Source organism: Drechmeria coniospora, chromosome 03, assembly GCF_001625195.1.
Source record: "Drechmeria coniospora strain ARSEF 6962 chromosome 03, whole genome shotgun sequence".
In the NCBI taxonomy this organism is placed as follows: Eukaryota; Fungi; Ascomycota; class Sordariomycetes; order Hypocreales; family Ophiocordycipitaceae; genus Drechmeria; species Drechmeria coniospora.
In genome coordinates this window covers 8,549,197-8,569,145 of record NC_054391.1, presented here as the reverse complement: position 1 = coordinate 8,569,145, position 19,949 = coordinate 8,549,197, and the positions used below count along the sequence as shown (strand labels likewise).

The 19,949-nt window shown below is 58.2% G+C and overlaps 3 protein-coding genes across 3 annotated transcripts; 1 reads left to right on the top strand and 2 right to left on the bottom strand.

Moving 5' to 3' along the window:
- Window positions 1–6,481: 6,481 nt before the first annotated feature.
- DCS_07970 (60S ribosomal protein L33) lies at window positions 6,482–8,078 on the bottom strand (the record flags this gene model as incomplete). The annotated part of the gene is made up of 7 exons (XM_040805253.1): window positions 6,482–6,656; window positions 6,722–7,232; window positions 7,447–7,503; window positions 7,563–7,663; window positions 7,722–7,817; window positions 7,968–7,977; window positions 8,054–8,078. The coding sequence occupies 7 exons, from the start codon at window positions 8,076–8,078 to the stop codon at window positions 6,482–6,484; spliced, it is 975 nt and encodes a 324-aa protein (XP_040655357.1).
- Window positions 8,079–9,799: 1,721 nt separating this feature from the next.
- DCS_07969 (Mediator of RNA polymerase II transcription subunit 14) lies at window positions 9,800–17,110 on the top strand (the record flags this gene model as incomplete). The annotated part of the gene is made up of 9 exons (XM_040805252.1): window positions 9,800–9,819; window positions 9,966–10,038; window positions 10,110–10,130; window positions 10,211–10,555; window positions 10,630–11,569; window positions 11,624–11,890; window positions 13,287–13,447; window positions 13,592–14,362; window positions 14,429–17,110. 9 exons carry the CDS (start codon window positions 9,800–9,802, stop codon window positions 17,108–17,110), a joined length of 5,280 nt encoding a protein of 1,759 aa, XP_040655356.1.
- Window positions 17,111–17,454: 344 nt separating this feature from the next.
- DCS_07968 (protoporphyrinogen oxidase) lies at window positions 17,455–19,494 on the bottom strand (the record flags this gene model as incomplete). The annotated part of the gene is made up of 3 exons (XM_040805251.1): window positions 17,455–18,180; window positions 18,277–18,879; window positions 19,024–19,494. The coding sequence occupies 3 exons, from the start codon at window positions 19,492–19,494 to the stop codon at window positions 17,455–17,457; spliced, it is 1,800 nt and encodes a 599-aa protein (XP_040655355.1).
- Between the last annotated feature and the right edge of the window lie 455 nt (window positions 19,495–19,949).

The following is a 19,949-nucleotide window of genomic DNA, read 5'->3' as shown; positions in this document are numbered from 1 at the left end:
AGGAACGACAGGGGGAAACTAGGTGTGGGGGGAAGGGGAGGGGAGGGGAGAGGAGGGGAGGGAGGGTTAGGAGGGGAGGGAGGGTTGGGGGGGGGGGGGGGGTGGTCCGAAACAACTCAAGCTGTGCAGTAGTGACAAAGCGCGTACTGTACTTGAGTACTGTACAACTATTACTCCGTAGGTACCTACTTATGCTCCCTCCCTCCCCCATCTCCACTGCGCGGCGATCGCTGAAGCAGTGGAAGTAGGTACTGCCTTGTGGCCCAATCGTAAAATATTACTTTGCGGTACGTTCGTTACATGCCGAGGCGAGATGGACACGGGTGAGGAAGCAAATGGCTCCTCAACGGCAACCTACAACATCGGCTTCTTACGCTCCGGTTTGCATCAGGCAGAACTGTGTTTCACGGGCTGCGCGATGCAGCGTGGCCGGTAATGTTGTTTTCTTCCATTCGCCACGGTGGACGCCGTCTTGACTCGGATCATTCACAGCCACGTTGTTGGCCCTTTTGCGTTCAAAGTGTCTCAGTCCTTGCGTGCGACAGTTCTGAGAGCGGCTCGCCGAGCTCGCCCGGCTTCATTGGAGGCTCAAGGCAGCGCAAAATCACGCACGTCGCATTCCCTGGAGCCGGTGGCAGCGTGTCCCGGCCATCAGCGCCACGAGAAGGTCCGTGGCCGCAAGTTGCGAGTCGCCGCGACGGTTGCCCAGCCGAGCAGGTAGCAGGTACAAGCACTTGGGTCTGCTCGCGTGAACGAACCGGAGCTGGCGGCATCTGCTAGTCGTCCGTATCAGCAACTTGGCGGCGCGGCGTCTGGCTTGGCGGAGAGGCGGAATGCTGAACGCTTGTGACGTAGGAACGAGACGACTAGTCTGCTATCGGACTGCGCGGGAGGGCAGGTAATACTTGGCACGCGGCGCACCGTACGGCCAGCCAAGTGCACGTCCAGCACAGCACACATGTGAGTTGGATCCTACTTGGGGCTGCTAGCGAGCAAGTGCCGCTGCTCTAGCATGGCTGCTAGTATTAGTGGTAGGCTCCAGCTCCAAGGTGGATGGCAAACGAGGTGCAGACGTGTGTGTGTGTGTGTGTGCGCGCCTTGCACGGGTGCACACGGAGGAGCACTGCACGCGGTTCGGAGTGCATGCATACGTGCCCTGTCCGGCAGACCATGACTGCATCTCGAGGTTGAAACGAGCGTGGTGGCTGGGAATAAATACCACGGCGACTGCGCGCTTCGCGCTGGGGTGTTGCCCAATCGACGATTGCTGCCTATCGGTAGGACGGCAGACGGTGGCGAAGTGTGACGAGCAGGTTGCCAGACGAAGGGTGCCGTATGGTGAAGGAGCCGACCAGCTGCGGTGGCTGACCTCGCGCGGTAATACGAGTGGAATACGAGGTTCAAAGGTGGGAGGTGACGGGCGGCTCGTCCGCACCAGACAGCAGCTAGTCGATCCGAGTGCATCCCAGGTGCGGTCGGCCGGTGCTGGGGAACTCATCGCCGTCCGCCCGCACCAAAGCACTCGGTACCTCTCGGGACTGCCTACCTAGGTAGTACTTGGGTAGGAACTGTAGGTACCGATGAGGTAGGGTCGAGGATCGATTGGGCAACGGATAAAGGCCGAGCCTGTTCGGGGGATCAAGAGAGGCCATCCCGATTTCCCGGTACGTCGCCGCCGTACTCCGTACGAATAATTCGCGTCCAGGTACTCCCGGCACGAGCACGGGTACTGGTACGGGCGCCGCATGCTATAATTATAGCGGGTCGCCACTGAAGACTGGGGTCGAGATGGGGCCAGATCTTGATTCTCGTGGACATTACCCGCAGCGGGGGCTTGCGGCACCCTCGCCCCTACGGCCGGGCGTTTGTATCGGTACGCACCAGTACGAGCGCTGGTCCAATTCGCACGGTGCAGGCTTGCGAACACAAGTGTACTTGCGGAGCACGGAGTCTTACGTTGTACAAGTACTCCGTACATGTGCGGCGTATTACTCCGTACTCTGTACTTTTTGCGGCACTTGCTCTCTACCATTGCGTACAGTACCTCGTTCTCCGTACTGTATTACATCAGATATGCCTGCACATGCAAGGACGCCTACAGTACTCCGTCTTTAGCAATCAAGTATTACTCCGTCTTGTAGTGATCAAGTACTCCGTCTTGTAGTAATTACTCCGTCTTGTACTCCGTACTACTGACTGCAATTGCACGTCATCTAATTACTAGGTGTGTGTGTAGATGCACTCCGTAGCACCGAGTGAACATCTCACAACCCACATCCATGTGCCGGTTGGGGGCAATTTCGAACGCAAGTGCACAATTCGCGCGAATCGAAGCAATGACCTCCCGCACCAAAAGTATGTATCGCCGTTTCGATGCAGGGATGGCACGACGCATGCATGTACAAAGTACCTTTTCGAAACACATTGCATACGTGATACGCGTACGCACTTGTATCGGTGTAGGTATGCACTTATGCAAGTTTGTACATGTATCGAGTACCTTGGCTGTGCAGAGTACTGGCAGCATGTCCAGGCTGTCGTGTTGGGTTCCTGTGTGAACCGTATATACTCGAAACGAGCATTCGCGAGCTCGCAGCACTCCTTGGCACCAGTTCCCGAGACGAAAGGCAGCCTGTGCCCTATGGGAAGTGCGACAAGACGAGGGAGCGCATCGGCTGACCATCGTTCGACGCCTTCAAGGAGGCCGACTGCTTCAAGTTGACCGAGCTCATTTGCCTCGCATGCGAGCATTCCAGGCAGGTACCTACCTCGGCACATGTGTGCCTCGGGTGGTATCACGTACTCGAGTATTCCCTACTCCGTGCAAGTATCGCGGCGGTCTGGACTCTGTACACCTCTCCCAGCGCTCGCCAGTAACAGATAGTGCCGGATAGTCCTACGCAGTGCGGAACGACGACGAGATGCTCGTCGCCTCGCGTCCAAAATCCTTCCCGGCACAAAGTTGGATGGGGCGAGATTCGTGCGATGACTGCCACGCGGCAGCAAGGCCGAAGTGTCTGCGTCGCCTCCGTCGCCGGCATCGAGATCTGTGGCTGCAGCGTGCTCCAGCCGGCCAATGCTTGATCAATTCGCGGTTCGCCTGTGCGACGCCATGTTTCCCGCCGACGGTGACGAGGAGTGGCGCGGTGCAGGTCACAACTACGGCGTACTACTGCTTGCTTCATGCTGAGGTGCGACGCAAGGACGCGCACCCTGCGACCGCAACTGTCGCACCGTCGGCTAACGCGGTACAGAGGCCCACAATGACAAGCCGTCCAAATTCAAGGGTGCTGTAATTACGTGATACTAATAATACCACGCAGTAATCGGTGTGCCACGCTCCGATCGATCCGTACTGTACGGAGTATTAATACCTAGTACTAGGTGGTAATTACCTACCTAGTAGCTACTAGGTACCTACGGCAGACTTGCCCTTGGGCGTAGGCACCAGCACTCCTCCGTGCAGGCGGCAAGTACTGGGCACTGATGGACGAGTGCGAAGTACATGCTCGTGGACGGCATGACCTGTCTAGTTCCTACATGCTCGTGTACTTACTGGCATCTTGAAGCAAGACTACAGGCACCAAGGCAGCTCCCCACCCATGGAAGTAAGTACGTACATACGTACAAAAACTAACTGTAGCACTTGCGCATGCACAAGTACGTCCGTACAAACTACAACTACTTACTAGTTACTTGGGTGTGCTTGTACATGCTGGTACGTAACGCCGGCATGCACGGAGTACAGCTTGTATTGGCTGTAAGTACTTGCCCCAGGGCCCGTACGGTACCTGATTTCGATGCCCGAGTCCGCCTACATCATACTTGCATGCGAGTGCATGTACACTCCGTACCAGCTTATCAAATGCTTTGTTCTGTACAAAGTACGGAGGACAGTGTACACTTGCGTTCTTGTACATGTATGTGCATGTAAGTACCTGTATACTCACCGATATGGACAAATGTCAGAACCTCCATCGACCCCGTCCTTGTCGCGCTGCGAGTACACCGACTTGCTTGTACAAGCAAGTCGATGCGGACCCGCAACGAATAACTGCAACCTGTACTTGCGTGTATCCGTGCCCTGCACCCGAGTCGTAGGGAACTTGCCATTTCTCACCTGATTGCTTCCGACAGGCTCACCTCTTCGATGAGCCGATGGTCCACCTCGGGCGACGCCGGGTGTCATTCACGGCCGCCCCCCCCGTCCCGCGCAATTACCGGAGAGCAAGTGCAGTGGTTGCTGGCCGGTGATGCGTTCTTTCAACCCTGCTCGCGCCTTTGCGCCTTTGCCAACACAGCTGCGTAATGCAGCTGCGTAATACTGTACACCTGCGCGGATGTACATGTCGGTACATGCTCTTGCACGTACCAGGACCGACAACTAAGTTCATTCTGGTAATAGCTAGTAGGTACGAATACAACAAGTGACCGTAGAAGTACTTGCGTGCTTGCTCAAGTACAGTTTGCAGGTTGGGGCGTGCGGATCCACCACCGTCATCGGCGCTGGCAGGCGCAAGTGATCGATCCATCACCAGGCCGTTCGTCGGCCGACGCGTAAGCTGGCCACTCCAACCAGGTCTCGGCGTCTATCTAGTAATTACTACACTGTACCCTGACCTGTACAGTACCCGACCTGGCTGCTCCGTACTAGAAGCACCCATGAATCAAATGTACTACCTGTACGGAGTACAGTCAGTCCAGTCTACCTAGTACGCAGTGTGCGAATGCCGCCACACCTACTCCGACCGCACGAATACGAACATGCTGCCAATACAGCAGCACCCCGTACGTGCCTGTCGCATGTACGGAGTACTTGCACGTCGAATCCAGGTATGGGACCTGCAGATGTGTCGACGGATATTCTCGCAGGGCCGAGGGAGGTCTACACCTACGGGTGCTGGTGGGAACAGCGCCTTCGCTCTCGGTTCGCCCAGGTGTGCCAATGACTACCACTACCACCCTGGTACTTGGGGTCATTCTCGGAAAACAGGTCAATCTGGGGCCATCTTGATCGGCTGTGCCATGCTCGTCATCATGCGCTCATGAATATGCAAATAACCTCGCTCCCGACCCGCGCCGAATGGATCATTGCGTGCTTCCCCCTACGCCATCTGGTTGGTCACCAGCACGCTCGGCACACCACGGCACCTATTCATTGTCTCGGCAGGGGTCCTGAAGAACGATCATGTCGGGCTCGTCGCGCGTGTCAGCGCTGCCGAGACTGGCCGTAATTAATAGTTGTACTCCGTAAGTGTAGTTGTGCACACACACGCCCTACCAGCATCGGGAGATACCCTGTAGGTGCCGTGCTTGGCAACGCATGTCGACACAAGTACGGAGGACATGTACTGTACTTGGTTGAAGGTGTGCTCTGTACTTACGCACAAGTCACATAGCGATTGCAGGTACCTACTAATAGGCACGTACAGGTAATAATACTTGAAGGTGTAGGAGTAAGTACATGTATTACTTACTGTACTTGCTTGTACTTGTAGCTGTGCTCTGTACGCACAAGTCACATAGCGATTGCAGGCACCTACTAGGCACGTACATAGTAATTACAGGTAATAATAGTTGAAGGTGTAGGAGTACATGCTCACGTGCCGCCATCGGCGTACTGTGCAGAACGCTGGGCGGACTTTTCGTCACTAGTGGTATTTGCCCTCTGCTCCCTCCGCCGTACGAGGATGCTCCTTCATCTCGGAGCATCTAGGGGTGTGTCTGGTTTGAAGCATATCGTTCCCCTGCCCATCCCCCCATCGTTGGCAAGTCTCCGGCACGCAGATGATTGCTTCTCGGCCGCAACCAGTCCCGCACATCCGGCCAAGGCTCGCATGCACGCTGGGAACTCACGAGCGCCTCTGCACCCTCAATTCCGCCTCGGCGACCGGTGCGGACTGGAGTCTTCCGCGCTCCACGTTCAATTCTCCGAGACGAGTTCAATCCTTCGACGCCACTACTTGCGCAGGGGATGGCCGCCGGCTGCTTCCTTGTACGTGCAGTTCAACCGCCGCCAGCTCCCCTGGACTAGGGTCCGAGGATGATGCTGGAGCCGTTGTGATTCGCCTTCATTCGCTGCCGTTGCCAGGAACCGCTAGAATGAGGGAGCGCTAGGGGTTTCCTCGACACACCACATCCTGTCCAGGGAGGGGCAAAACTCAATTTCTACCTTTTCTCGTCCCCCTCCTCCGGCTTCAAACGAACCCCCCAAGCAGATCCGTGTCTGCAGATGATGGACAGTCGACCGCAGAATCCGATGGCGCAACGATAGAGTTATGCTCAGCATGCCGAACGAGAATGCCATGACGTTATGCAAGCTCAAGTCGTCTTCAGGCGCTCGCGCGGAAGGACGTCATGTCCCCCCCCCATCACCCACGGCTGCTCGAATCTACACGTCTCGGAGGTGCTTCTGATGGGCGTCACCGTCGACCTTGCACGGCCGGGCTTCCTCCCAAGAACCTACGCTTGCGGGGCTGCATCACGCTTCGTGGCCATCGCCATGTACGAGCATGCCGGTGAGCCACGACCCCGCGGGATAGCCGGTGCTTTTCGAGAAAGAGTTCCGAATTGTGCAGCGGACGCTGCTCCGTGTCGTGACCAGCTTCGCCGGTGCGGCAGCCCTTCGTCGGGCCGGGAACTGGGCCGGGGACTTGCTCCGAGCAAGTGCACTTGGAGCCGATCTCGCCATCGGCACATGCCACAGAGCCGAGCCTCGTACATGCCGCTTTCCTCCCTCATCAAGGCCCGTGCTTCATGCTCAGCCGTGAAGACATCCGCCTTGGCTGCGCACCACCTCGATCGCCAGTCGTCCCGTTGTGTCCAGTTCGCTCTCGCACGTCGCTTGTCCGCCAGCTCGTCTGACCTCGAAGGCGACAAGCGTACCATGGCCATCGGCATGGACCGTCTCGGTATCCTTTCTCCCCCCGTAACTTCGTCGTCCCACGGCTTCCGGGTCAAGGATGGATCGAGGATGGATGGGTCGACTCGGCCATCGGCATGGACCGTCTCGGTATCCTTTCTCTCCCCGTAAATTTCGTCGTCCCACGGCTTCCGGGTCAAGGATGGATCGAGGATGGATGGGTCGACTCGGCCATCGGCATGGACCGTTTCGCTATCCTTTCTCTCCCCGTAAATTTCGTCGTCCCACGGCTTCCGGGTCAAGAATGGATCGAGGATGGATGTGTCGACTCGGTCATCTTGGGCGTCGGGATCGCGCCGTCTCGTCACTCCTGTTGCAGGGTCGACACGGCAGCATCACGTCACCATCTCGGGACCATTCAAGTTGGGTATTTGACATCTTTTAATTCATCGCCTCAGTCAAGGCAATATGCTTTATCCTTGCCTCGGCCAATGCAGCCAAATGAGAGGCGCCCTCGATACCAACTCCATCCCAAATCCATACTTATATCGACGAGGGGTACAGCATGACGCGAACCGAAGCACCGAACGACTTTGTGGGGAGAGGAGAAGTGAACTTGGCGCGGACGACGCCGGAATTGCCTGCAAGCCGTCATGTCAGCAAGCGGTGCATTAGCGGCTCGAATCAAAGACGGGCTCACCGTGCGGTCGGGTGACCTTGCCCCAGATGACACGGATCTTGGAGCCTCGGATCTCGCGCTGGGCCCGGTAGACGTAGGCGACCTTCTTGCCCAGGTAGAAGCTGCAGCACCGACGTCAGCAATCTCGTCCGTCGAGCCTGGGCCGTGGGAAATTCGTACTTGGCACCGTTGGTGTCGTCAACGCCCTCGATCTTGATCAGGCTCGTGCCGGGGTGGGTGATGTGACGCGAGCGTTGATAGCTCAGGTGACGTCCCCTGTTCGCGTCTGGTTAGTTTCCTGGCTCATGCTGTTTGCGAGGGCATCGACGCAGCCCTGGCGCTTGCACGCCGCGGCCGATAGATGGCTTTCAGTCGTTCCCGCCGAGGGCGGCATCTGCGCTTTCGTTTCCGTCGGGCGGTACTCACTTGACGTATACTATGTCCAAACGTCAGCAAATCGGGACGGGCATGGTGGTACGCTTCTCTCGCGAGCCGTGAGGGGATCTCCTTACATCTGTGGCCACTCTCCGAAGGCATGGTGAATGATTTCCTCGCAAACAGCCAAAGGAAAACAAGGGAATAGTCGAAGAGAACTGTCTTATCTCAAAGACCTGTCCCTGGTTGCTGGTGCACGTCGTTTCGTGATGTCCGGCTGTAAAGGTCAGTGGATGCGACAATGGTGTGCGGCGTCACCGGCATGAAAACTTTGTGCCCTTGCGGTCACGTGCTAGTTTAGGGCAGTTTGTCTACCAAGTGGTGTACTGTACCTACTCGCACTAGCACCGGTCCGAACGGAGCATTCACAATTAATAAAGTGCAAAGTAAGAAGTACTTAAGTACTTACGGCCAAGGTACTAAGGTACCTACCCAAGTACTTGTACCCTAAGTACCTGCACCTGCTGTACTGTACAGTACTGTAGATACTTGTACTCCGTAGCTACTTAAATAGGCACCCCTCGAATCCTTCGCAAGTACGGAGTACATGCACAGCTACTCCGTACACTACAGTACAGTACAGTACTGTACTCACACACAACTACTTAAGTACTTGAGCTTGTACAGTACGGAGTACAACTACTGTACTTACTTACGTATTACAGCACTTACTCCGTACTGGACCTCGGATTGGACGTGGTGTTGCTCGGCAAATGTGGCACCGCCTCTTGTGGCTGGAACGCCAGCCACAGTGGACAGAGAACACCGGAGGGCACATTCACACGGCTCCGCTCTTCTGCTTTTGTCGTCGCGCATCTCGTCATCCAGTACTCCGTACTCCGTAATTGACTTACTAATAAAGCAGAGTGCTCGGAAAGCGAGCTTTCGTCCGCCATCGAATTAAAACTGCTGCCTGAATGCATGTCTGAACCGAGGGACCACCTCGCGACCCGCGTACCATTCCCCTCAAACTCGCACCTCGCCTCTCATCCAGGGCCCTTTCAAAGTTGATGGAAACTTGTTGGGGGCATGCGAGTACTTGCATGAAGTGAACTGCAGACGAAGCAAGTACATGCATGTACATGTAGGTTTTAGACCTGGAGTGCCATTAGTTGGCTTGCACTCGTACGCATATAGTAGTAATGGCACCAACTACTCCTACTTTGGCATCGTAAGTACCAACCTACTGACTTAGTGGGGTCGACTTTGGCGCATATAAACGGAAATCGGCGGACGAACCTTATGACGTGATGCTCTTGTGTGGCCAGTCCGTCAATCAATTGGGATGCCAATTGAAAGCTCATCGTGGACAGCCGTGCGTAGGCACAGTGGCGAGTGGTAATTGGAGGACGAGCGACAACCCACCACCCGTACAACGACCTGTGCAACCGACAATTCGCCCTCATGTTGCTGCTCGGCAAATGGCGAGCCGCAGCATTTCAGCTTCACAGCCCGACCGTGCAGCGTATTCTCACTCGTACGCACCCGGCGTGCTTGTGCGCGAGTGCAAGTACTTACAGTAGTTGTACTCGTTCGTACTCATGCTAACCCGGTATTACTGATAAGATTTTAGTGGTGGCCCCCGCCTCGCTCGGCATTAATAGGTAGGTACCCCGTCCCAGCTCTTCCGAAGCGCCTCGCAACCTCGTTGCCCAACATCATCCCTCTCATCACCACCAGCCTTACTCACCCTCAACCCGCCAGCATCACGTCTTGGCACGGCGACGGCAGCGAGCAACCCCGCCGCCCCTCGGGTTACCTCGACAGTTCGCCTTTCTTTGGACTCAACCCCCGTCTCCTCCGCAACCCGGCCCTCTGCCGCCATGGACAAGTCTGCCGCCAGGTAGGTCCTTCGTAGCTACCCCACCTTGCTGGGCGAGCTCGCGGAGCCAGTCGAGACGCAGGAATTGCCTCGGAGCGCATGCCGCCGATCGTGTTGTCGCCTGCCGCGCCCCGCCCGTGTTGATGCTAACGGCCGTCGCCGCGCAGGACCATGGAGCTGAAGGAGAACACGACCATCGTCGTGCTCGGCGCCTCGGGCGACCTGGCGAAGAAAAAGACCGTGAGATGTCCCCCGCCGTCCTTGGCTGCTGCTCATCCTGACTGCGTGCTGATCGATGGCCTCGCCGATAGTACCCCGCGCTTTTCGGACTGGTGAGCTTCCCTCCATCCCCGAGGCCATGTCCTCGACGCCGTCGGGGAATCGTCGACGGTAACCAACAGTCTTCGCGCAGTACCGAAACCAGTTCCTCCCCAAAGACGTTAGGATCGTCGGGTACGCTCGCACCAAGATGGACCACGAGGAGTACCTGCGGAGGATCAAGTCGTACATGAAAACGCCCACCAAGGAGATTGAGCAGCAGCTGGAGAAGTTTTGCGGCCTGTGCTCGTACATCTCGGGCCAGTACGACAAGGACGAATCCTTCGAGAACCTGAACAGGCACCTGCAGGAGCTGGAGAAGGACCGGCCGGAGACGCATCGCTTGTTCTACATGGCGCTGCCGCCCAGCGTCTTCACCATCGTCTCTCAACACCTGAAGAAGTGCTGCTACCCGACCAAGGGCATCGCCCGCGTCATCGTAAGCGCCGTCCGAGCCCGAGCCGAGCCCGAGCCCGAGCCCGAGCCCGTCCCGCCGCTGACCGGTCCGCGCAGGTCGAGAAGCCGTTCGGCAAGGATCTTGCCAGCTCCCGTGAGCTGCAAAAGTCTCTCGAGCCCGACTGGAGGGAGGAGGAGCTCTTCCGCATCGACCATTATCTCGGCAAGGAAATGGTCAAGAACATCCTGATACTCCGCTTCGGCAACTCCTTCCTGGGCGCCACCTGGAACAGGCACAACATCGACAACGTGCAAATCACCTTCAAGGAGCCCTTCGGCACCGAGGGCCGAGGAGGGTACTTTGACGAGTTCGGCATCATCCGAGACGTGATGCAGAACCACCTGCTGCAGGTGCTCACCCTGCTCGCCATGGAGCGACCCCTCTCGTTCGACTCGGAGGACATCCGCGACGAAAAGGTCCGCGTTCTCCGCGCCATTTCCCCCATCGAGCCCAAGAACGTCATCATCGGCCAGTACGGCCGGTCCCTCGACGGCAGCAAACCGTCGTACAAGGAGGACGACACGGTGCCCAAGGACTCGAGGTGCCCTACCTTTTGCGCCCTCGTCGCCCACATTAAGAACGAGCGCTGGGATGGCGTCCCGTTCATCATGAAGGCCGGCAAGGCGCTCAACGAGCAGAAGACGGAGATACGAATCCAGTTCAAGGACGTCACCTCGGGCATCTTCAAGGACATCCCGCGCAACGAACTTGTCATGCGCATCCAGCCGAACGAGAGCGTCTACATCAAGATGAATTCGAAGCTGCCCGGGCTCAGCATGCAGACCGTCGTCACCGAGCTCGACCTCACCTACCGACGGCGCTTCTCCGACCTCAAGATTCCGGAGGCGTACGAGTCCCTGGTGCTCGACTGCCTCAAGGGCGATCACTCCAATTTTGTGCGTGACGACGAGCTCGACGCAAGCTGGCGCATATTTACCCCCCTCCTCCACTACCTCGACGACAACAAGGAAATCATCCCCATGGAGTACCCGTATGGTAAGTTTGCCTTGGCTCCGCACGCACCGGCTCCCGGCTCACCGTCGACGTCAGGCTCCCGCGGCCCTGCCGTCCTGGACGACTTCACGGCCTCGTACGGTTACAAGTTCAGCGATGCTGCTGGATACCAGTGGCCGACCACGGTCGCCGCCTCTCCCCACAAGTTGTACGTTTTCGCCGCCGCCGCCGCATGCGTGAAGATGCCCCCATCACGCCCGGGCAGTCGACTGCTCGTGCGTGCCTCTTGGCTGACCATGACGCAGTTAATATCTACCGGTTGGAAGAAAGTAAGCTCCTTGTGGGCTGGCCATGACTGGAGCGGTACGCGGTCGATTCGTCTCGCGGAATCGGTCCATCATCTGCTTGTTCGGCCGGCGAGAAGCTCAGAGTACCGTTTTTCGGGTTATAGAAGAAGAGTATTTCCGTTTTGACCAACACGGGGCGGGATCGGTTGTGCTATCTGGACAGGTCGGCACGGGGAAGAGTGCTGCCATTCTCCCAGGTCGTTCACAATGCCGCCCTGTTATTGTCCTTCTCTTGCAAAATGCTATTACATATGGTGCGGTAACTAACCGGTCTCTGGTCTACCTTGTACTGAGCTGGCTCACTTACAAACAAAAGAAGCACCCCGATGTGGGTCATCGACTGTTGCGTTGAGCCTTCGTTGTTCTTCCGTGTCAATGTCCCCACACGGCCTTGGGAAGCATTCAGCTCCGAGCGCATGCGAGCAGTATTCGTACTTGATGCTGGTGCTGGTAGTTTTGACGATGCACATGTGTAGGAGAGCTTGCGCCCACCTGGTAGGTTAGTTAGGAGCATTGGCTCAAAAGTTGACTGACTATTTGCGTCAGCGGGTGCATCTATAGGTATCTGCAAGTACTTGTAGGTACTACTTGTGCACTTGCAGTAGGCATTTTCGAATGAACACTGTACGGAGTACGGAGTACTGCAGAAAGAATACAAGTAATGATATTACGGAGTGCGGAGTATTACCTACTTACAGTACTCCGTACTTGCTTATTAGTTGTATTAGGTGCCTTGGTACGAGTAGTAATGAGCAACAGCACACTGTGGGAGCCACATACTGTACTGTAGGCACTTGCAGTACTTAAGTGCATGTACTAAAAAGTACAGAACATGTACAAAGTACTCCGTACTGTACACTTGCTTGGAAACACATGTACAGTAAGGAATACTTACTAATATGTATTAAGACACGCTACCATACTCCGTACGGAGTACAGTATATATGTACATGTACGGAGTACCGAGTACAATGTACAAAGGCCAGCCGTAGCAGGTACATTCTCAAGGTGCTCAGGCACGGTCGATTGCACGTGCAGTCTACCGCACCCTCGCCATGCTTGTCCGCAACTAGGCAAGTACCGGCTACTTGGAAAGTACATGTGTCCGTACCCGCATTTCGTATCCCCTTGGTCTTCGTCTTGGTTGGCCCGTGCACTCTACCTCACATGACCAGTGCGCTTCCGAACGACTTCTCTCTTCCGCATGTTTGGAAACGGAAGCTCGCGGCCTCGTTCGTCTCACCAAGCTATCACCGCCGATTATTTTTCTCCACCTCGCCGATTCAGCGCGCATCGCTCAATTATTCATATAGGCATAGTAGGCGATCGGTTACGTCCGCAGGTACACGCCAAAGTCGGCAGTCGAAACGATTCGATCGCGTCACCGTTGAGCTGCCTGACCAATTCGCTAGCTTCCCGCTCACCTGCAACTCGACACCTCTCGCCGCCGACCGACACCGACGCCGCACGCTCGCTGCTTGGCACATCTCTGGAGAAGGCGCACGCCATCTGCGACAAGGCGCCGTTTCAATCTGCATGCGACTCACCAACGCGCCTCGGCTGCCTGCGAAGGGTGCGGACACGTCGCATTGTCGAACCCGGTGCTCCTCCCGAGCGTTTGTCTCGATAACCTATCCATGACACCACTGGGAGCCTGAAATCCTTTCTCGTCTGTCATCCTGGGCCGTGGCCATAACCTGGACTACCCAGTCTTGAGATACGTGCGGGACTCCGCCAGGGGGCGGATATGCCTGGCGTCGTAGGCGAGCCGGACGGCCACAAGGGCACTCGCAGCGACCACGATAGGGACTCCGCCGTCGACAGCTTTAATGGCCCGCGCTCCGCCGAAGACCAGCGGACTGCTGCGCCCGATAAGGGCAAGGCTCTCGCCGCCGACAAGGACCATGAAGCCGTCGGCAGCGGAGAGGCCGTCGACGTGCCCGCCCTGCCGCCCTCCACCGATGCAGCCTCGCACGAGGTCGAGCGGTCCGACGAAACGCGCTCGAGGATGAATGATCTACCGGACGAGATCATCCACATCACTCAAGGGTTTATTCCGCTATCGCTGTTGCTCTCGCGACTGGCCCAAGTGTCGCACAACACTCTCCAGGAAAAGATTGTAGAGCTCTCCAAAATGCCGCTACCGGGGGCCCTCGTCAACGGAAATGCGGCCTACAGCTCGGCCGGAGCCGACGACAGCTCCAACGAGAATCTCCGCAAGAAGGCGGCGATAGCAAACCTTGCGCAGGACTTGCATGGGAAGTGGCTCAAGGCGCTGGTCATCGCAGAATGGAGCCGAAAATCCGGCATGGTCAGCAAACTGATAGATCTGAAGTTCCACATCGACCAACAAAGGATGCTGTACGATGCCGCGCTTGACAACATCGCCAACGTCAAGCGCGACCTGACGTTTGCGCGGATGCCGAGTCCTGACCTGAAGACGGCACTGCAAGTTCTCGCCACCGGCTCCGCGCCCTGGATGCCCGATGTACGTTTTCGTTCAAGCAAACGCCCGCCCGCTGCTGGCAGGTCGGCCGCTAACGCTTCCTCGCAGCTCAGCTACATCGAGCTACCTCCTTTGACGCCTGGCGAGCAGCTGAGATGGATGAACGAGCTGGATACCCTGCTCTCGCTCCGATTGAACATCAACGACTACGACAGCATACCGTATCATTTCCGAAACTACAAGGTTGGCCAAGGGCGCGTGACTTTCATGGTCGAAGGCGAGTTCGAGGTCGACCTGACCATCGCGGACGAGGATTTCGACAAGCAGCTATGGTTCATCGACTTCCGATATGCCTTCACCCCCGCAGCCTCTTCCCTGTCCGACTCGCTGCGGGCATACTTGGAAGTTTGCGTCAACGAAGCCCTGAGCAAGGACGGCTTGGCGGGTTGCTACCAGTTTCTGCACGAGTTTGTCCTGACGTGCAAGATCAACGAGCTCAAACGTCAGGCTACGCAGTTGAGCAGAAGCTCCTGGAGCGGGACTCTGACGATCGAGCCACTGAATCGCGCCCTGGCCATTCAGTACTGGACGCCCCGGGCAGCAGTTACGGGAACGAAATCCTGGATTCTGGTGACGGTCAACAGCGCCCGCACGTCTGGCGGAACGAGCGACCCTAAATCGTCAAGCTTCATCACCGCGAAATGGTACCGCGACAACAAGGAGGTCACAGAGGTGGACATTGAACTGGACAAGGAGCACCTTTCTGCCGAAGACCTCCTGACCAACGTCGTGGGCCGCCACGTTGGCTTCCTCCTGACCAGCATACGCAGCAAGCTGATGTCGGCCGCACGATTCCAGAGTCGGGACTCTAGCATGGATCTTGGCGTTTCTCTGCGTGACCCGACCGCATCGTACCTGTCAATTCAAGTCGGATACGGCGACAAGGTGACGCTGTTGGTGGAACCGACGACTGGTGCATTCGTGCTGAAGCCTCACTCCAAGTTCGCCATCCAATACGAGCACCAGCTGAACGCGGTCAAGAATCCGGCCGAGGAGGGAGGGGCCTGTCTGGAAAAGGTGCGGTGCGCGATGATGGAGAATGAGCTCAACAGGCAGGCCAATTCCATGGGATGGCACCTGCAAAAGTCACCCTTGACCCTTGATCAGATGAAGTCGGTGACGGAGCTCTGCGAATGGTCCCGCGCCGTCTGGCTCCAGAAAGACGGCTGGGGCGCGAGCTGGTTTGTGGCCATCTTCCTCGGCGTTGGCGGAGACGAATGGTGGCTTCTCGAAGCGTCAGTCCAACTCCCCGTGCAGGCAACCCCATCCGCCGGTGCTAACGAGCCTCAAAGGAACCGCAACGATACGAGGCGCGTCATCAGTTTCAAGCAACAGCTGCCGCTCAGCATGGGATACCCCGACCTATCAGAGGGCTTCTGGAACAGCCTGGCCCTGTTCGGGACGGGCCTCATCTCGCAGTCGGTGGACCTGCGCGAGCTGAATCGACAAGGAATCAAAAGCAAACCGGGCGGCAGCGTCGACTTGTTGCTTCCACAGCAAGTGCGGAACCCTTCGATCGAAATCTCGCTGTCCGCCTTGTTCCCCGCCATGGTTGCTGGCGGTTCTAGGAGAAAGTCAGGCCGGACTCGGGCTTCGTCCGAGAGCGACTCCGTCGGCGCCGATAACGCGGAGCTGTTCTCGCTCATGCGAAAGTACACCGGCGCAGCCGTGGCGCCGAGACAATCGTGGGCAGATGACGCCGTATCCATCCACTTCAAGGGGATCCGGACCCGCGCCAAGGGTGGCGAAGAACCCGAGGAAGATGATGGCTCGGCGGCCAAGGGGATCAGGCTCACTTGCATCTCGGACGCCATCATCAGGGTGCAACGACCTGCCAAGTTCGAGATCCTGAAGGACACGGTAGACCACGATGTCTCGTACAATCCTCGCAAAGGCGAGTTCTCGCTTCGAATTCGGCGAGGGGTGGACGAGCCCATTCTGGAAGCGCTCAAGTCCCGGATCAAGGCCATCGATCGGTTTGTCAGCTCGTTCGAGGCCTTGCAGAACGCAGGCGGCGCCATCAGGCGGGTGACCGTCACACTGCGCATGGTGGCGTTCACCTACGGCGAGCCGGCGCCTCAGGAGACAGGACGGCAGGAGGACGAGTCGAGCCGGCAGACGGACGCACAGCTGCCGTCCAAGCGGTGGCTAATGGTGCTTGACCTGTCGATGGACGACATCGGCATCGAGCTCGAGGCGGGCAACCCCCACCTTCGAGTCGTCGACTTGATGCGGAGCCTGGTTAACGGCGAAGGAGGCATCGGCGCACTCATGGCATGGCTGCCGGCGTCTCTCCCTACTCTGACGGCGATAGAGGAGATGCAGTCGAAGTGGGAGGACGAGCCGTGGGGCAAGCGGGCGCAGATGGAGTTCTCGATGAAGACGATGGCTTGGATAAGCATCACCTACACCATGACGTCGTCGTCAGGAGGCACCGAGGAGAAGAAGCGCGTCGCACTCGACGTACGGCTGCAGCCAAGACAGGAGGAGGCCTGGTGGCACATCTCGCGCTCGGATGCGGGTGCCGCAACCGATGATGAGTTCACCAAGGCGCTGAAGCCCATCTGGAATGGAAACGGAGACGGCTGGCTGGGCCTCCTAACCGGTGCAGCGGGTAAGCCTCGTGGCGGCATGGTGAACATGCTCCGCGCCGTCAACGAGGCCATCGGCGTCGCCGTCCGAGGCAACGAGCAGGATGGAAAAGATGGGCAAGGCGAGGGCAAGCCATAGAAGGAAAAGAGAATCAACCAAAGGGGGGGGGTTGGTGCTTTGTTGCCGAGCGGAGCGGTGGGTGGATCGACGGCACGGAGCTGCGGAGTCCCGGGGCATCACTCGTCCGAACACGGCGTGAATGGTCCCCGCAAGATGACGGATTCGATGCCCTATTTTTTGCCTGTCTAGCGTTGGACGTGGGCGGTCCGTAGCGTTCACGAATCTCACATAGCAAGTGGAAAAATATCGTCTGAAACAACGAGGGGTGCAGGTGCGATGCTTCCACTTCATTGCTGCGCAGGGCCGGGTCGGGGCCTGCTCAAGCCGACTCCGATCTTTCCGCGGCTGCTTGCAACGTCTATCTAGCCGAGTTGCTTGAAGCGCCGGACGGGAATCCTGCCAAGGGGCACGCCGACAAAGGGTGCAGGGAACTCGAGGTGCTCCAGGCCCGTGGTGAAGTAACCGTTTGGGCCGACGGTCTGGTTTGCCACGTCGTAGCCGGCACGGAGGGCGCCCATGGCGCCAATGGTGGAATAGGACCCTCCGGCGACGGCGAGACGGCCGTCGAAGCCATCGCGCAATTCCTCGTCGGCACGCATCATGCGGTCGTGATGGCCGACGTAGTGCTGGGGGATGCACTCGTTCGCGAGGCGGGCCATGGCAAAGCAGGGAGCGTCTCGCGGGATGCCGAGGTGGCGCTCGAGGAGGGCTTTGGCCTGCTCGACGGCGTCCGATTCCGAGGGCGGCGGCGGGCCCGAGTCGTAGTAGTGACCGCCGAGGAGGACGAAGAGCTTGGTGCCCGGGGGCTCGTCGGGTCTCGTGGCGGCGCCGACATCGGAATCGAAGAAGACGCCGAGGGCGCGTTCGGGGTTGTGCTCGCGCGGAACCGAGCGGGGGATGAGGTAGCCGAAGCCCGGGGGCTTCATGTTGGGCTGGGGGTACCAGATGTTGACGGTCATGATGGAGACGGAATGGGTTCCGGCGAGGCTGGGCAGCTTATCGCCGGTGCAGCGCGCGAGGGCCTGGCTCGAGGTTGTGGAAATGACCCTCTGGTAGGCCTCGGTCGTCGGGCTCGCCGCCGTCGTTATCTGCGCGTCGGGAAAGCCAAGTCAGCAGGGCAGAAAGGGTGAAGGGATCGGCGGGTACGCGGGCCGAAGGAGAGGAGGGTCTAGGGTGCGTCGTACCTTGACCTGGCGCGCCGGCCGATCGTAGTCGATGGCGGCGACGGGGCTCCCCCGAACGATTTCGACGTTTGGCTGGCTCTCGAGCGCATGGGTCAGAGCCGTCGGCAGGCTCTCCATGCCGGCACCGCCAAAGTGCAGCAGTGAGCCCTTTGGCCGCAAGGCTAGCTTCTGCACGTTGGGGTCCTTGGACAGGGTCGACATGAGGACCTCCTCGCGGGCTGTCATCTGGCGGATGCCGGGCCCCATGTCGGGGAGGTAGTAACCCCAGTAGAGGCGGTCGAAGACGCTGCGGGCGCTGAGCTTGTCTATGTCGCCGCCGTAGATGCCGTGAACCATGGCGGAGGCGAAGTTGTCGGCGACGGTGCGGCTCATGCTGATGTCACGCAGCCAGTCGGCGATGGACATGTCCTCGAGCGGCACGGCGCGGGACCGCATACGGCGGATGATGAAGCCGAGGCCGGCCCAGAAGGACTCGAGGAAGAGCGGCTCGCGGATGAACTGGGCGATGGAAGCGGCGGGTGGGAGGGCGACGAGGTGATCAGGGTAGAAGATGTAGCGCGGCCTGTCGGGCGGCGTGTGCAGCTTGAGGCCGAGATCGAGGGCCTGCTCGTGGGGTGGCGGCCAAGGCACAAATGGTCAGCGGAGGCAGGGCGACGAAGGTGCGAGGGTGAAGGGGTTCCTGAGGCCGAGCTCGGGTTGAATGTGGAGGGGGGGAGGGGGGTGGGGGGGAAGCTGGCTGTTCCGCACCAGGTCGTAGAGCACAAGGTCGTCGAAGCGGTGCGTGCTCCTGTGCAGGGACGAGAGCGTCCTCGGGCCCCTCTCGAAGCTGACGGTTCCACGGGTGCCGCCGACGTCGACGTCGACGCGGTCCGTCTTGACCCATCCGCCGAGCCGGTCGCTGCCTTCGTAGAGGGTGATGGACGTCGACGGCGGCACCTTCTTGGCGAGGTAGTAGGCCGTCGTAAGGCCGGTCAGGCCGCCTCCGACGACGGCTATTCGGCTGCCGTCGCTCGTCGTCGCGTATCCTCTTCGGCAAGACCACATCCTCGTCCTCGTCCTCGATCTTGTCCGGGATCGCGGCCGCAGAGGCACCGAACCGACAGCTGCCGTCGTCATCATCGCCGCCGCGTTCATCCTCGACAAGTTCGCCAGGCCTCCGACGGTCGCCGCCAGCCTCGACAGGTCGGCGGCGGCCATGACAGTGCACCTGCAGCCCATTTTTATCGGTTTTCCCCTTTCAGCCGCACATGGCCTCGTACCGCGGGCTCCCGATGGCTGTGTGGTGGTGGTGGTTGTTGTGGTGGTGGTGGTGATGATGATGTACAGTAGTTTGGTGGTGTTGCGGGTATTATTCCTCGAACAAATACAGAGTACAAGTACATGTTCTCGTGTACTATATCCGCTGCTGCAAATTATATGCGACACCATGTATCGACTACCTAGTGCTTGTAAGTATTTTCTCCACAGGCACGGAGTATTAATGTGTGCTCACTGTGCGGTTACGGTTTACGGTTCAAGCAGGTACAACTACAGTACTTACTTACAGTACTGTACTTGCAAGTGGTGCTTGAAGTACAGTACCTACCTACCTAGTATTTACTTACTAGTACTAATTAATACTGAACTGTACGGCGAGGAACGGGCGGACCATGCTGAACTAGTACCTGACAGCT